This window comes from Pelobates fuscus, chromosome 9 (assembly GCF_036172605.1).
Source record: "Pelobates fuscus isolate aPelFus1 chromosome 9, aPelFus1.pri, whole genome shotgun sequence".
Lineage (NCBI taxonomy): Eukaryota > Metazoa > Chordata > Amphibia > Anura > Pelobatidae > Pelobates > Pelobates fuscus.
The window spans coordinates 134,543,007-134,555,397 of record NC_086325.1 but is presented as its reverse complement, the minus strand read 5'-3'; the positions used below and the strand labels follow the sequence as shown (position 1 = coordinate 134,555,397).

The following is a 12,391-nucleotide window of genomic DNA, read 5'->3' as shown; positions in this document are numbered from 1 at the left end:
CACATGCACATTTGCACCCTGTCTACACCTTGTGTGATACTTTATAACCGTGCCATTTATTTTAAGACATTACTGATCCACCTTACCATTCTAGGGGATGAAGAGGAAAGGGGAGCAGGGGGAGACTGCTATTCTATTGTATGCAACTTTTCCCAAAAATAGCAAGCACAACTCCCCCCTCTCCCCTCATGGCTTAACTAGGGCAGCTGGAACAGATTTATTTTATAGTCTTTTGACCCCTTAAAAGTCAGAAGGCCTGATCTAGTATAACATCAGAATGTGGCAATGAACCATGCATCTCTATAAAAACAAATATGCTTAACTAGAAACAGATTTTAACATCAGTGTCGTGTAGAAATTATATCGGTAAACCGCTTTGAAGTGACTCTAGAGAAATGCACATGTTGCTCTTCGTAAGCCATCAGAGGTCCCAACCACTGTGATGGGTTATAAAAAACAAAACAAAAACCAAAAAAAAACTTAGAATTACAGAGCCACCACCAATTCAGTTTAAGCAACCCAAATAATGCTGATGTGACAGCTTAAATGTGACATATTAGAAATCAAGAGACATAATTGCAATTGCATTGTAACACCCAAGAAAATAAAAACTTTTATTTCTCATGGAATAGTTTGTATAGAAGTTAAATATTTTGTGAGTCTTTTTCCACTTGTAAACTCCTAGCCACGAGGAGACTAGCAATTACTCAGAAAACCTGTTACTTCTACTGTATGATAATTTATTTAACCAAACGATTAGCAGGATAACGTAGAAGGGATAATCAATTCTAGTCCTCCAAAGCTGCGAGAAAGTCCAGACATTCATAAAATCCCACAAGGAGCACAGAGATTCATCAACGTGGCTCGACTAGCGATTGGCCCATCTATACTGAAGTAGAAACATCTTTGAGGTTGCTCCTACTCAAGGGATGGTGCTACCAACTCCTAGACATCTCTACTTGAGCACAGGTGAGCCAGTCATAACCCAGTTACAAATAAGGCAGGGCATTTAATGAAAGCTTGGAACCTGAAGACTTGAGCTGAGAAGGACATCACCCTATTTCAAAACAGGCCAACTCCTTGATTGAAGTGAATGTCAACAAGGTAAAAGAGGGCAGGTTAAAAAGACCCCATTGCACTAACTGCCTAAAAGATGAAAATCGAGAACCCCTTTCCCAGTCATAACATTATAAATAAAACATTTCTCTAGAATGGTGTCCCCAGTTGGTCGATTGTTCTACACAATTAGGCCAAGGAGATTAATAGATTTAACATTCACCATTCTTTGAATAATAGTACAGTGGTAGGGGAACCCATTAAATACCAGTTAGCATGCATGGGGACAGTCCAGAAAAATACATTAGGAAACTTCATTCCTCCACTATACAGAAAAAGGAGTGGTGTACCATAAGCAGATGGTCATGTCTGGAACATAGCAATTTGTCTGCTCAGCTTAAGGTTCACCAAGCACCCTTTTGACCATCGTAGTGCTCAAACTGTGACAGCTCTGAGATCTTAATTGCAGGTCGATTTTCAAACAAGTATATAAAAGTGAAGGAAGCAATTTCATGTAAGAGTTCTATTCTGGACATTGTCAGCTGCTAATCTATGTACAGTGATTGTAAATCAAAAGGGTGGGGGGGAAGAGGGGATGGGGGGAGTTATTTAGGTTTCTTTGCCAAGGTTTGATGTGTAGACAGTTAGTGTAAGAGCTGTTTAGGGTACAAGTACTGAATGATCCAGACAGGAAGGGACAGAAGTGGACACGGAAGTTTTACCAATCAGTGAGACCAGTCAGAAAGTTTGTAAGTTGCTCATTTCCTAAGAGGGTCCACCAAAATTGGTTAACAATGTTCAATTTGATGCCAGCTACACCCCACCATGAAAGCCTTGCCAAATTGTCTCTCGGTGTGTTTAATATTGGCCATGCCAACCCTCACTTGTAATGTCCTCCTAAGGATCTGACAACTTCTGTGGAACAAGAAAGTAATACATAGTGGGGCAGGGAGGGTGTTTAAAATATATAAAAAGAAACAATGAGCTATCGATAGGGTAAAAAAAAACAAAAAACAAGTTTGTCTAAAATCTCTGCAGTTTGTCATAAGCTACAGCTGTAGTAAAAAAAAAATACAAAATAGGGGACAGATAAAAGTACATTAAAATCATAACTGAGGAAAGTAATGACGTTGCTATGTAGCTTTATGTCAGTTACAAGATGGAGGCTGGGACATGAGAGACCAACATATCACCGACTGCATGGCCACATGATGAGGGGATTGGGTGAGGACAAGGGTAAAAGGCCTATCGTGCTCCTTGAAAAACACAGGAGTCCGTTTTGCTTGAAGCAGACAAAAAGTCATGGCCACAGAGTTATCAGAGAATGTACAGGCAGTTAATATTTGTGTTTTTCTCATGACTGTATAGGGCCATTCTTCGATGAAGATTCCTTAGGGATCAGGAAGATATGGTCATAGAGAAGGAGAACAGGGGGGTGATGGGTAAGAGTGGGAGGTGGAACAAGTTGGTATATACAGAAAGACTTCTTGCTAGGCCTTGCTTTCTTCCACCTTCACCATTTGAGGTTTGATGGTTCCTGTACGGACGGGTTTCATCTGACCAGCTGAGGACTGCTCGGAAAGTTTTGGAGATGCCAAGCTGCTTCCTCTGTTGTCATCCGACCTCTGCTTTACCTGTTCAATAAAGGGTAAGAGAGCACTGTGAGTTTTCAATAAAGAGTGAATGCAATTTTTTTTTTTTTTTTTTTTTTTAAATGTCAAAGAATTTAGCATTCTACAAGACCAAACAAACTCAGTTAGGCATTAAAATTAGCAATGAATGCCCCACTGCAGATGTGCATTCTACCCATATTTACAGGATACGATTAAAGGAACACTTTAGTGTTATGAATACAAAATTGTATTCTTAACACAATAGTGCCTCTCTGCTGCCTCCCTCTGCAAATAAAGGGTTAACCAAAACACCCTCCCCCTTTACCTGATTCCAGCGTCAAGGTATCTCTGTGACGGGGGTGGGGGCTGGCCTAATACACAGGCAAGCATTAGGCCTTCGCCATAGGAAAGCATTAAGTCAATGCTGTCCTGTTAGGGAAGTGAAGACGCTGGACGTCCTCATGCAAAGCAGGACAGGCCAGGAAGCACCTTTAAAGCAGGACAGCCACTAGAGGCAACCTTAACCTTGCAATGTATTCACTTGCAGGGCTAAGGGGACAAGGACCGTGCACTCAGACCACTTCAATGAGACTGGGTGCCTATACTGTCCGTTTAACACTCCAACCACTTCATTTCACTGAAGTGGTTATAGTGTCTGCAGCCCTCTATCATTCTCTCTCTGTGCTCTTTAGGCCAATTAGCAAAGCAGCAATGGATGAAAGAAGTTGGCTGAAAGTGTCAGCAAATTACTTTCAACCAATCACAGCTGCCCATTGCTCGTATAAATTTGTTAAAATGCAATCCCTGCCACCCTGGAGGTTTGCCTTAGGCAGAGTTGTGAGTGGCCAGGACTTCTTTCGATGTTAAACATTGAATAGAAAGATGGCCCTAGGGGCCCCAGCCACTATAACCATGTCAAAGAGATAAACGGTTATAGCACATAGTGTTCCTTTAAGTGTACCAAACACATGGAGAGATAACAAGAAGTATACATGAAACAAGAATATAAAAGACTCAGTTTTACTTTTTTTTCCCCCTCTTCTTTTAGAACTCCGGGTTAAAATGTGCCTCTTACCGTACCATTAACTATAGGTTTTCCTATTGTTTTCTACCTAGCATTACGATTACAGTTCTGTTTTGGTAGGTTTTGTTTTATTGCCATAGGCGATTACTCATTAAAGAAACACTTCACAGCTTTATGTATTTGGATTCTTTACTTTATTTGGAGTTTATACTCTCCTCCCTGTCTGTCAAAACAGCCAAGGAACTGTTCTTCTGCTGCAAACATGCACCTCAATGAGCTGTATCACAGAAGCACCGGAAAGCCACAGCATAGAGATTTTTCAACAAGAAGCCTCTGCTTGGAGTATACTAAAAGTCTGTGCTTGGGAAAGAGGAAGACTTGCAAAGTCTGCAGCTTTTGCAAGTTAGTTTTTTTTTCTATACTCCAAAGGAAACATGCACATTTTCTTGAGTGGTTTATCTATAGATTGTACAATAAACAGAAATAAAATAAATTATTTGCAATGGAGTGTTTCTTACAAACTAATTACAGGTAACCTATTAAAACCACCAAATCTGAATATTTAAAAAAAAAATGTACAAGGCTGAACAACCATACCAGAGAAGGCACAGTCTAACATGAAATCCACTAAACACAACAATATTTCAGAAGATGAGCAATGTTTGTCAGTTCCACAAGTGGGGAAAACCAAAAACCTTTACTTGTTCCTAGGACTGCAAGTAAAATGACAACATATTGGGATGGATGCAGCCACAACCTCTACCAACTCACACGCAATAGCAGCTAGCCAATGACTACCCATGTAAAGTGCACCAGATAAAATTTCAGTATCCATGAGCATCTATATTTTCTTGTGTTTAGTTAAAGGAGTCTTAATTTGTTATAATTCAATATATTATATTGTACTATCAGTGCAAAATGGCAGCCTTGTGTGTGGTTCACCAAATGTTTTATTTCAAAGCCAACAATCATTTACTAGTAAACCGTGGCAACTCGGTCCTTTTTTTTTTTTTAAACCATATATTTAGTTACTTACTTAGTAACCTAGGTTCCAGAAAAAAAGGACTCCAGTGCAACCTTTAAATGTAACTACACTGTAGACATAACAAATGCTGGCGACAAAGCATCTCTTATTTCAAGCTCTATTATCAAAGGTAACATAGCTACCCTATTCACGAGTCTCAGCTGTTGTGGAGGAATTAACAAGACACCAAGTTGGAGTTGAACCAGTTTTTTTGAATGCTTTATACAAACTGCTCATTTGGCTGGGACAAATCCATTTGAAAATAAACTTTCGTGCCTCTGTTTTTGAAAGGTGTTTTTCATCCTTGCAACATACACTGGTTATTTTATTGTTTTATGTATATTTATCAGCAATATAAAGATTAGAAACATAGAAACATAGAATGTGACGGCAGATAAGAACCATTCGGCCCATCTAGTCTGCCCAGTTTTCTAAATACTTTCATTAGTCCCTGGCCTTATCTTATAGTTAGGATAGCCTTATGCCTATCCCACGCATGCTTAAACTCCTTTACTGTGTTAACCTCTACCACTTCAGCTGGAAGGCTATTCCATGCATCCACTACCCTCTCAGTAAAGTAATACTTCCTGATATTATTTTTAAACCTTTGTCCCTCTAATTTAAGACTATGTCCTCTTGTTGTGGTAGTTTTTCTTCTTTTAAATATAGTCTCCTCCTTTACTGTGTTGATTCCCTTTATGTATTTGAATGTTTCTATCATATCCCCCCTGTCTCGTCTTTCCTCCATGCTATACATGTTAAGATCCTTTAACCTTTCCTGGTAAGTTTTATCCTGCAATCCATGAACCAGTTTAGTAGCCCTTCTTTGAACTCTCTCTAAGGTATCAATATCCTTCTGAAGATAGGGTCTCCAGTACTGTGTACAGTACTCCAAGTGAGGTCTCACCAGTGTTCTGTACAATGGCATGAGCACTTCCCTCTTTCTACTGCTAATACCTCTCCCTATACAACCAAGCATTCTGCTAGCATTTCCTGCTGCTCTATTACATTGTCTGCCTACCTTTAAGTCATCAGAAATAATCACCCCTAAATCCCTTTCCTCAGATGTTGAGGTTAGGACTCTATCAAATATTCTGTACTCTGCCCTTGGGTTTTTACGTCCAAGATGCATTATCTTGCACTTATCCACATTAAATGTCAGTTGCCACAACTCTGACCATTTTTCTAGTCTACCTAAATCATTTTCCATTTGGCTTATCCCTCCTGGAACATCAACCCTGTTACATATCTTAGTATCATCCGCAAAAAGACACACCTTACCATCAAGACCTTCTGCAATATCACTAATAAAAATATTAAAGAGAATGGGTCCAAGTACAGATCCCTGAGGTACCCCACTGGTGACAAGCCCAAGCTTCGAATATACTCCATTGACTACAACCCTCTGTTGCCTGTCACTCAGCCACTGCCTTACCCATTCAACAATATTGGAATCCAAACTCAAAGATTGTAGTTTGTTGATAAGCCTTCTATGTGCAACAGTGTCAAAAGCCTTACTGAAATCGAGGTAAGCAATGTCTACTGCACCACCCTGATCTATAATTTTAGTTACCCAATCAAAAAAATCAATAAGATTAGTTTGGCATGATCTCCCTGAAGTAAACCCATGTTGTCTCTGATCTTGAAATCCATGTGTTTTTAGATGTTCAACAATCCTATCCTTTAACATGGTTTCCATCACTTTCCCCACTACTGAAGTTAGGCTTACTGGCCTATAGTTGCCCGACTCCTCCCTATTACCTTTCTTGTGAATGGGCACAACATTCGCTAACTTCCAATCTTCTGGGACTACTCCTGTTATCAATGATTGGTTAAATAAATCTGTTAATGGTTTTGCTAGTACACCACTAAGCTCTTTTAATAGCTTTGGGTGTATTCCATCAGGTCCCATTGACTTATTTGTCTTTACTTTTGACAGTTGAAATAGAACCTCTTCCTCTGTAAACTCACGTGTAATAAATGACTCATTTATCCTTTTTCTTAACTGAGGTCCCTTTCCTTCATTTTCATCTGTAAATACCGAACAAAAATATTCATTGAGGCAGTCAGCTAGACCTTTATCCTCATCTACATACCTTCCTTCTTTTGTTTTTAATCTAACTAATCCTTGTTTTACTTTTCTTTTCTCATTTATGTATCTAAAAAAGGTTTTGTCCCCCTTTTTTACTGACTGTGCTATTTTCTCTTCTGTGTGTGATTTGGAAGCTCTTATAACTTGCTTAGCCTCTTTCTGCCTAATCTTATAGGTCATTCTGTCTTCCTCACTCTGGGTTTTTTTATAATTACTAAATGCTAACTTTTTGTTTTTTACTATTTTGGCTACATCTGTGGAGTACCACAGTGGTTTCTTGAATTTTTTGCTTTTACTGACAAGCCTAATGCAATTTTCTGTTGCCTTCAGTAGTGCAACTTTTAAATAATCCCATTTCTTTTGGACTCCATTTAAATTGCTCCAGTCTGATAATGACTCCTTTACACATATTCTAATTTTGGAAAAGTCTGTTTTTCTAAAGTCTAAAACTTTTGTTTTTGTGTGGTGTGACTCAGTCACTGTTCTTATATTAAACCACACTGATTGATGATCACTGGATCCTAAACTTTCACCTACAGTAATATCTGATACCAAATCTCCATTTGTTAACACTAAATCTAGTATGGCCTCTTTACGAGTTGGCTCCTCAACGACTTGTTTTAGAGACAATCCCAGTAGGGAGTTTAGAATATGTGTGCTCCTGGCACAAGTAGCTATTTTTGTTTTCCAATTTATATCAGGAAGATTAAAGTCACCCATGATGATAACTTCCCCCTTCATTGTCATTTTAGCTATTTCTTCAACTAGTAGATTATCTAACTCTTCAATTTGTCCTGGGGGCCTATAAATCACACCTACACGAGTTACTGTGTGATTACCAAATTCTAACGTAACCCAAACTGACTCTATGTTCGCCTCACTAACCTTTATTAGGCTAGATTTTATGCTATTCTTTACATACAGGGCCACCCCTCCCCCTTTCTTGCCTTCCCTGTCTTTTCTATATAAAGAGTACCCTGGTATTGCTATGTCCCAGTCATTTTTCTCATTATACCATGTCTCAGTAACAGCGACTAAATCTACACTATCAGTTGCCATTATTGCCACAAGTTCATGGATCTTATTCCCTAAACTGCGAGCATTTGTAGACATGTAGACAGATTGTGTTGACTCCTAATATTACCTTACTATAAATGTGGATTTTTTTTATATTTCCCCCCACTTTTTAAAGGCCATTATCTACACTCACTTTCCAGTACCTTATAGTTTTGCATTTCTAAGTTGTAATTATTTAGGAAGCATCACTTAAGTTGGTAAGAGCATTCTTATTCAGTATCCAAATTAATGCCACTCTTTTGGGGTCAGTCATCAACCAGGGTATCACTCTCACTCTGCCTTAGGAATTTGCTTGTTGCTGTTAGTAGCGACAATGAATGCCAGGTAAGAAGTCAAAAATGTTCCCCAAAAGGTTTGACGTCTTACAATATGAGGGGATGTCAGGGCACTCTTTCAAGCGAGCTGAAGCGGTTATGGATGGTGCTTGAAGTGTTCTTTAAAAAAAAAAAAAAAAAAAAGTGGTTTTACTGCTTTCAGTAGCATAAGCTAGTCCCACTTCCTCTTTTTGCAAAATTTCCCGATTGGAAGGGGAAAAAATGTAGCTCAGCCAATGAGAGACAAGTAGGAGCCAGGCTGCTGGCTTGACTGTGCCAATCACGATCTTATTTTTAAATGTCAATGTCTGGAGACAAGGAATGACTATGACCGCAACTGGCTACGGAGTGGAGTAAATCTAAAAGACCATAGACCTATCTTCCCCTTTTATTACAAAGATGAGATTTTAATGTGAAGAAAGATACAGCATGAATATAACACTTGTATTGGTGCCTGCAGTGTACTTTTAAAATATTGTCATAATATAAGCACCCAGCCAAATCATTACAATGACATCCCTTTAGTTTTAACCCTGCAAGCGAAAACATTGATTTCCTGCAATAATGGCAATGTTTTCATTGCAGGGTTTAAATGCCTCAAGTTGCAGCAACTCTGACAGCCACTAGAGGGACTTCCGCTGAAATAATCAACTGAAACTTGGCTATTTAAGTCAGATGGTCTCAGATCAAGAGATTGGCACACTACAGTATTTTTCTGCATATCCGCACCAGCTTCCCAATGAAAAAGTATTGTACTGGCTGAGATCAACAAGATTGATGATCCCAGCCAAAAAGACAGACTGCAGAGAGCAACGTGGTATGGGAGAAAATACAAATTAACATTTATATCCTTTGTGGGGGTTTAACAACCTTTTTTGTACTTAAACAATGCTTGCATCAACTTAAACACATTTGTATTCCTAACAATTTAGTGTTCCTTTAAGAAAAACTAAATAAAGTAAATGGACTGCTAAGTGTCTCCTTAATTTAACTTTGAATATTTTCCCATTAGTTACAGGTGAATGACCACAGTGCTAGTTTAACCACTGGACAAATGTCCAGACCATGTTTCATTATAGAATGCAATTAATCAATAAGTTATTAGTTACACTGAAAAAAGAACAACCTCACACTTGTAAGATGCATTTTTTTCTATGGAGCTTAATGCTTTGCTTGCACATATTATAGACATCAAAATTAGTTTTTTTTGTTGTTGTTTTTTTGGGGGGGCAACGTCAAGATGGATCTGACAGATGAAAAGAATCTAACCACCATTCAGTTCCTACATGCATCACCCAAAAACTGACCGTGCACACAATGGTAACTATTCTGTGAGAGGTTATTAGGATAGGCTTTTTTTTAACACAGGGATGCCACTTATTTAATTCTTTGTTACCATGTGATAACACCAATTTAGGCAATGCTTCTATTTACAATAATCCCTAATTACACTGCAGCAATGGGTGATTATGTCAGTCTGAGATGGTCTAAGTCTGTAAAATAAAGACTGTCAAAAACAGGCTTTTTGTCACAGGATTATTTATTTCTTTACCTGTTGAGGATAGTGTCCTTGCACAGACCCCAAGTTGGCAGATGGCCCCGGTCCAGGTGATTTTCCACTGGGACTAGCTGAACTGGGCCTTAAAATGAAAGGCAACTGTTTCAGAACAGGCAAAGCACAAAATCAAACTGACAAGGCCACAGAGCAGTGCTTACGGGGCAGTTAAAATATTGATCAAACTACTTCAGTCATTTTTTACCATTTATGCCAATAGAGTGCACCAGATATATGGGAGAGGTTCCTTGTAGGTGGACAATTCTGATCTTAAAAATCAGATACCCGAGTGTCTAGCTGAACACACGGTCATGCTGTGTTTAACCAGGCTAGTCACTAAGCAACAAATGCGTGCTTGCATAAATTATTTAAACACAATCAGATGCACAAATGGTGGGGTAGAGTCGCACCATTCTATGTGTACATGCATAGGCAGCTAAAAAACACATTAGCAGGGCTATTCACTAAAGAAAGAATAGCCAAGAATTTAAAATTTAAGACCAAAATAGCCAAGCCGAAAACTGAGGCGAACTTTTCAAGCTAGGCTTCTCTGAACTCATTGCAAGTTTCAATTTAGTTAATAACCCTGTGGGATTCAAATCGTGCAAAAAAATCTTGTAAATTATTCCACTATCTTAAACATAATCCAAGATTCATAGGGGAATCTGAAAAGGCAGCAAAACGCCCGCAGTGGAAGGCTATAGACACCAGAACAACTACAATAAGCTGTAGTTGTTCTGGTGACTATAGTGTCCCTTTAACAATATCTGGATTGCCGAACGTTGCCTAACACTGCTCCAGGTCAAGTGTTTTGCCATGCTTTTTTGTGTTTGATTTTTTGATACTTTCCTCTGCTAATATTTCACAGGTATTCCATACGGACTATACACTTTTCCAGCAGCATAAATCATTGGGCTTTGCCTTATAAGGTAGGTTTATGCACAGACAGAATATACCAGAGTGCAATGCCACACTTCATATGGTCTTGTTTCTTGCCAATAAGAGATTTAGTCTCATTGCTTCCTTACAGGAACTTACTGATGGGCAATATAAAGGGCTGAAAAATACACGCGTAGCTGTGTACAATGGCAAATATACTGATTTGCTCAACTTGTGGATGAACTATAGCTCTCATAACCTTGGCTAGAGGAACCACTTTGCTTTAGTCAAAATGCACACTTTGACCTTAATCTGTTTACAATTAAAATTTAAAAAGATAAGGGGAAAAAATGCCAAAAATTCACCCCACTGTATATTTTCCGGGCTTACTTTCAAAAGATTCATAATGAGTTTATGGACCTATGAGTGAGTGCTATTGTCCCAATGTAAGCGTATTAATAAAACATAAAAGAAATCCGGTCACAAAAACAAGACCGTTCAAACTAATTAACTGGATTGGTTTTAGCTTATCTTTCTAATCTGAGAAATCAATCCAAAGATGTGATGGCAGGGGACATCAAGTGTTGATGGCATTCAAATTAAATGCTTATTCATTTTATATTTATATCTCTGCTGATGAGGAAGAAGAGGAAAGCACAGTTATACTGCACTATTAATGAACGGTACACTAGCCAGGTATCTTAACCTGCACCACTAGATTTTCAGGGACCTCAATAATCAAGAACTTCAACAATCTTGGCTGAATTAGAGAACATGTGAATTACAGGCGAAGAGCTGTAGCCATTTGCTCTGTGAAACTAGTAGTGTCCAGATTAAAAAAATAAAAATAAACAGGTTAAAGACAACCCCTGACAAAAAGTTACATTATGCTACGTTGACAAACTGGTATCCTATAGAAAAGCATAGTCTTCTACACCATTTGCTGCAGCACCTTTACACAAATCCTTCCATTGTAAAACAATATATTATTGCATGGCATTAATAACTTGCTTCTACAAAATGAAACCGACAAACTAAAAAGATAAACAGAAGTTTGAATACATAGAGCTTTGTCGTAGTTGGTGATTTTCATTCCAAGGGGCGCCATGAATTGTCTCTCGGCTTAGTAACATGCACATGGAAAAGGAAGTCATGTGTGAAGTGCTCTTACCGATAGGAATGCTGTGCTTGCATGTTGGTCGAGGGCATGTTTTGTTTACCATCCGTGAAATGATAACCTTTCATCTCCATTTGGGAGGACTGAGGAATACAGAGAAATACAGACATATCAAACCTTTACATGTGGATATCAATATATTTTTCTTCTTTTTACAGAAAATAAATTTAGCTATCAATATATAAAATAGTAAGAAGAGAACTCGCTCTTAACCCTGAAGTATGGTTAGAAAATAATTAAAACGTAACTTAATATTGTATTAGACAAAAAGGGAATATATGGAGACAATATTTGTTATTTCCACTTGGAGACAAAACTTAACCATGCTAAGAAATAGCATGAAAGAAAAAGATACTTCGTGATCTATTCACAATATATAGAGTGTTGAAAATGGGAAAGAACAAAAATCTAAATATATATATTTACAAATTAGAGTTTACTCTGGGATGTGTATAGAAATATAGTAGCAAGCTGTGCTCAATGAAAATTCAGCGTTCTATAGAGAATAAAAAAAACGATCTGCAACAGTTTATCTCCAGAAAGCAACATGTTATGATAACATGTTAACTATTCAGTGCCG

General features: G+C 38.2%; 1 protein-coding gene across 10 annotated transcripts in view; it reads right to left on the bottom strand.

Moving 5' to 3' along the window:
- Positions 1 to 587: 587 nt before the first annotated feature.
- Positions 588 to 12,391, bottom strand: part of PRRC2B (proline rich coiled-coil 2B) — an 83,260-nt gene continuing 71,456 nt past the window's right edge. For 9 of the 10 annotated variants that reach the window (XM_063432456.1, XM_063432462.1, XM_063432461.1 and 6 more), the window contains 3 exons: positions 11,806 to 11,894; positions 9,753 to 9,840; positions 588 to 2,690 (listed from right to left, as the gene is read on the bottom strand). In XM_063432456.1, coding sequence (XP_063288526.1) covers positions 2,547 to 2,690; positions 9,753 to 9,840; positions 11,806 to 11,894 — 321 coding nt within the window. In that variant the 3' untranslated portion in view covers positions 588 to 2,546. The remainder of the gene's footprint in view (positions 2,691 to 9,752; positions 9,841 to 11,805; positions 11,895 to 12,391) is intronic. The other variant, XM_063432464.1, reaches the window with a different exon arrangement.